Here is a 5,590-nt window from a genome sequence, read left to right on the forward strand (position 1 = left end):
CATTGAAATTTGAACGTTTGTTGACTTGGTTGTACAAGTGCATGCCTAGAAACTCATCAATAACTGGTGAAGTATTTGAAGCATTATCAGATCCTGATAAAGTTTTCAAGGCCTTGAATCGGGCCAACCAGAGCAAACAACAACAAACAACTGAACAAATCGAACCAGACATGGGGGACAATATGGTAGACCTAGCAGTGCCAATAGCACCTGTGGCACCTCTTGTGCAAGAGGCTGCTCTCTATGACTGGGCATAGCCCACAGCTGAAAATCTGGCCACAACGATTGTAGTCCCACAGATATAGGCTGAATCATTCCAAATCATGAATAACATGTTGCACTTGTTGCAAAACAAGGGACTATTTTCGAGGTCACAAGTCGAAGATCCTCAACAGTACTTGAAGAATTTCCTGTAAATCTGCAAAACCCAAAGGCAGCCTAACGTAACTCCGGAAGCAATCAAGCTTTTATTGTTTCCATTCTTAGTGATAGGAGCTGCCCAGACCTGGCTAAACTCACTCCCCGTAAATTCCACAACAACTTGGGAGGAGTTAGTCAAGCAATTCCATAACAAGTTCCACCCACCCAACAAGACTGCTCAACAAATTGATGAAATTTTGAGTTTTAAACAGAGACCAATGGAGATACTACATGAAACACGGGAACGTTTCAAAGGGATGCTAGTTATATGTCCGCACCATGGTATTCCAGATCTGATGTTGGGGCAGCGGTTTTACATGGGATTGTCAGATAGCGTGAAGAACATTGTTGATGCTTCAGCTGGTGGAGCATTTTTGAGCAAAACATGGAGAGAAGGCCAGAGTCTGCTTGACAAGATGGCAAAAAATTCAGGATGGACAACCAGGAATGCACCTATCACTCCAGTGGTTCACTTAGTGCCCTTAGATCCATCCAACTCTATGGCTGAAAATATGGCCACCTTATTGACACAGATGAATATACTCACCAAAAAGGTGGAAGAGTTAGAGCAGAAGCAGCAGGTACACATCGTAGATACTACCAATGAGGGCTTGTGCACATGTTGCATTAGTCAGCTAATTGGTAACCAGTGGAATACAGAACATGATCATCAGCACTACCCTGAAGACATAAACTATGTGTCTAATTATGGAGGCCAGAGACAGGTTGGTTAGAATTGGGGCCAACAAAATTAGCCGTACAGGCCAGGCCAGCCACAGTTCAACAATGGGAATATGGGAGGTTTTAGACCTCCTAACAATATGGCACCTTACCCAAGACCACAAGGATATAACAATCAAAATCAGTAGCAGGGGTATCATCCCCCTCAGCAGCAACATGGTGGATGGCAAGAAGATGGGTTTGCTCGACTTGAGGCAATGATGCAACAGGTTATTGGATCTAATGCAAAAATTAGTGAAAGAGTAGATGCACATGATTAAGCTATTAAGAATATTGAAGTGCAACTGGGCCAAATTTCGATGTCTCTAAACAATCGTCCTCATGGGACATTACCTACATACACTCAAATAAACCCAAAAGACCAAGGCCCGAAACAGCTGATGGCAGTGAGTCTACGAAATGGCAGAGATTTAGACGTGGATCAAGAGAGGGCTCTAGGAAGAAGATAGGCTGAGACACTCATACCAGTGCCCATTGAGCTAGATGAGTCAACAAAACGGACAGAGGTGACAGTCCAGCCTGCCCAGGAAGAATATAACATTCAGATTGAGACTGAGAAAGAAGCTGAGACAGCCCAGGAACAAGTAGTTGAGGTGGCAGCTGATAAAGAGCAGTCCCAAATCATTGGGAAGAAGAGACCTCCCACATCATTCCCTTAGAGGCTGGCTAAGTACAAAAAGAGGAGCAATACAAGTAATTCTTGGAGATGCTGAAACAAATCTAGGAAAACATTCCATTGATAGATGCTTTGAAAGAGATGCCTGAGTATGCAAAAATGATGAAGGACTTAATGTCCAGAAATTTGATTTCCAAGACCTGGCCACGGTGACTCTAACTCAGACCTGTAGTGTAGTGGTGACTAGACCAATTGCGGAGAAGCTATCTGACCCAGGGAGCTTTACAATTCCCTGCACTATTGGTAATTTTGCTTTTGCTAAGGCACTTTGTGATCTAGGGTCTAGCACTAATCTTATGCCTCTGGCAATTTATAAGAGGTTGGGGATTGGAAGAGCTAGACACACCTCTATGTTGTTGCAGCTGGCTGACAGGACTACAAAAAGACCCTCTGGTATCCTAGATGAAGTGTTGATTCAGGTGGGGAAATTTGTGTTCCCTACAGATTTTGTGATCTTAGACTACAAGGTGGTTGAAGAAATTCCCATAATTTTGGGAAGACCGTTCTTGGCCACTGGGAGAGCTCTCATTGATTGTGAGACTGGGGAGCTCAAAATGAGATTGAACGACGAAGTGATAACATTCAATGTGCAGAAATCTATGAGGCGACCAAGTGAATTCACCAATTGCTCTCTTATTGATGCTGTGGATTTGATTGTCGAAATTGATGATGAGATGCTGACTATTGAGGACCCTCTTGCTGCACGTCTGATGAATTTAGATGAGGTGAATGGAGAAGAACTGACAGAATGGGTGTTGGCACTAGAGGGCAGAGAGTTCTGGGACAGAACTCTTGAATTTGAGCCCTTGCACTTAGAAAATAGAGAAACTCCTCCAGCCAAGCCATCCATCAAAGAACCCCTAAAGCTGGAGTTGAAGCCACTGCCCGCCCATCTCAGGTATGAGTTCCTTGGACCTGACTCCACATTACCTATTATTATCTCATCTAGTTTGTTAGATGTGCAGGCACAACAACTCTTGAAGGTACTCAAGGAGTGTAAGACTGCCATTGGGTGGACCATGGCAGACATAAAGGGGATCAACCCCGCCTACTGTATGCATAAAATTCTGCTGGAAGAGGGCCACAAACCTTCCAAGTAACATCAAAGAAGGCTAAACCCCAAAATGAAGGAAGTGGTGAAGAAAGAAGTGATAAAGTGGTTAGATGCGGGAATCATTTTCCCAATCTCTGACAGCAGTTGGGTTAGCCCAGTTCAATGTGTGCCTAAAAAGGGTGGCATGACGGTAGTAAAAAATGATAACAATGAGCCGATCTCGACGAGAACCATCACGGGCTAGAGAATTTGCATGGACTACAGAAAGTTAAATCTGGACACCCGGAAGGACCACTTCCCACTTTCCTTCATTGATCAGATGTTAGACAGACTAGCAGGGAGGTCACACTTCTGTTTTCTGGATGGGTACTCGGGTTACAATCAGATCTCCATTGCACCTAAGGATAGAGAAAATACCTCTTTCACTTGCCCATATGGCATTTATGCCTTTCGGAGGATGCCATTTGGCCTATGCAATGCACCCGCCACATTCCAAAGGTGCATGATGGCCATATTCACTGACATGGTAGAGGACATAATGGAGGTATTCATGGATGATTTCTCAGTGGTGGGAAATTCATTCGATGAGTGCCTAATAAATCTAACGCGTGTGCTGAAATGGTGTATTGAGACTAACCTGGTTCTTAATTGGGAGAAGTGCCATTTCATGCTACAAGAGGGCATAGTCTTGGGGCACCGGGTGTCAAGCAAGGAATTGAGGTGGATCATGCTAAAGTGGATGTGATAGCAAAGCTGCCCCCTCCAACTTTAGTCAAAGCAATCAGGAGCTTCCTCGGGCATGCCGGTTTCTACCGGCAATTCATAAGAGACTTCTCAAAAATTGCCAACCCTCTTTGTAAGTTGTTAGAAAAAGATCATCCTTTCTTGTTTTCTAATGATTGCAGGGTAGCATTCGAGGAGCTGAAAAAGAAGCTAGTCACTGCACCCATCATTGTTGACCCCGACTGGGAGCAACCGTTCGAACTCATGTGTGACTCTAGTGACTACGCAGTGGGGGCAGTGTTGGGACAGTGCAAAGACAAGCTAATACATCTAATCTACTATACTGGTAGAACGCTGAGTGGAGCCCAGTTGAACTACACTGTGACGAAGAAGGAGATGTTGGCGGTGGTGTTTGCTTTCGACAAATTGTATACACTGATCATGCAGCTCTCAAGTACTTGATTGAGAAGAAGGAATCTAAGCCGCGCCTGATTCATTAGATATTACTACTGCAAGAATTTGACCTCGAAATTCGTGACCATAAGGGCATAGAAAACCAAGTCGCTGACCATCTATCACGACTTGAGGGAGCTGAAAACTTAGTTGAGGTTGAGGAATTCTGGAAACCTTTCCAGACGAGCAGCTGCTCGCTACTAGTCTTGAGGAAGTGCCATGGTATGCAAACTTTACAAATTACCTAGCCAGTAGTATAGTTCCTTATGACCTTTCCTCTGTACAAAAGAAAAAGTTTTATCGTGACTGCCACATGTATTATTAGGATGAGCCTTACTTGTTTCGAATATGTGTTGACAATATGATCTGGAGGTGCGTCCTTGAGATAGAACAATCTTTTGTTTTGTAGGTATGTCATGCATCGGCATATGAAGGGCATTTTGGAGGAGTTAGGATAGCGGCGAAAGTGCTAGAGGCCGGTTTCTTTTGGCCAACAGTGTTCAAAGATGCGCACCAATGGGTGAAGGGCTGCAATGAATGTCAGTGAACCGGGAACATTTTCCGTCGCCATGAGATGCCCATGAACCCGATTCAAGAGGTGGAAGTGTTTGATGTTTGGGGTATTGACTTCATGGGACCCTTCGTCAGCTCCTTTGGCAATAAGTACATACTTGTTCCTATAGATTATGTGTCCAAATGGGTAGAAGCTGCAACATTTCCCACGAATGATGCAAGAGTAGTGGTGGTTTTTTTGAAGAAGAACATATTCACCTGTTTTGGGACACCGAGAGCTATTATCAGTGACAGAGGAACACACTTCTATAATCGAGATTTTGAGAAGTTGCTAGCGAAGTATGATGTGCGTCACAAGGTGGCAACACCATATCATCCGCAGACAAGTGGACATGTAGAAGTGTCTAATAGAGAGATAAAGAGTGTATTGACCAAGACAGTGAACGCCACAATAACTGATTGGGAGAAAAAGTTAGATGATGCACTCTGGGCTTATAGAACTGCTTTTAAAACACCAATTGGTTTGTCACCATATAAATTGGTGTTCGAGAAGGCCTGCCACTTACCAGTGGAACTTGAACATAAAGCTTGGTGGGCACTGAAGCAGCTGAACCTAGACATTGAGGTTGCGGGCACAACGAGAATCACTGAATTGTATGAGCTTGACGAGTTCTGACATCTTGCTTTTGAGAGCACAAGGTTGTAAAAGGAAAGAATGAAGAAGTTGCACGACCAGAACATTTTTGAGCGAGATTTCAAACCCGGGGACATGGTATTGCTCTATAACTTAAGATTACGGTTGTTCCCTGGTAAGCTTAAGTCACGATGGTTTGGTCCATTTCGAGTAGTTGAAGTATTCCCATCAGGGGCTGTAGAGATTGCCTCAGAGAAAGACTCTCACACGTTTAGAGTCAATGGGCAGAGATTGAAGCTATACATAGGCATAAAAGAACAAAAGGAAGTGTCAGATACCCACCTGACGGAACCTTAGAGGTCGAGCGAGCCTTAAA

At 44.0% G+C, this 5,590-nt stretch overlaps 1 protein-coding gene and 1 non-coding gene across 2 annotated transcripts; one reads left to right on the forward strand and one right to left on the reverse strand.

Moving 5' to 3' along the window:
* Positions 1-599: 599 nt before the first annotated feature.
* On the reverse strand, positions 600-706 carry LOC138890948 (small nucleolar RNA R71). The gene has a single exon (XR_011407310.1). It is a non-coding gene; the product is annotated as a small nucleolar RNA R71 (small nucleolar RNA).
* Positions 707-953: 247 nt separating this feature from the next.
* Positions 954-5,256, forward strand: LOC138889964 (uncharacterized). Its single transcript, XM_070173312.1, has 4 exons — positions 954-1,145; positions 1,960-2,735; positions 3,797-4,068; positions 4,751-5,256. Exons 1-4 carry the CDS (start codon positions 954-956, stop codon positions 5,254-5,256), a joined length of 1,746 nt encoding a protein of 581 aa, XP_070029413.1.
* The last annotated feature ends 334 nt before the right edge of the window (positions 5,257-5,590 follow it).

Source organism: Nicotiana sylvestris, chromosome 4 (genome assembly GCF_000393655.2).
Source record: "Nicotiana sylvestris chromosome 4, ASM39365v2, whole genome shotgun sequence".
Classification (NCBI taxonomy): domain Eukaryota; kingdom Viridiplantae; phylum Streptophyta; class Magnoliopsida; order Solanales; family Solanaceae; genus Nicotiana; species Nicotiana sylvestris.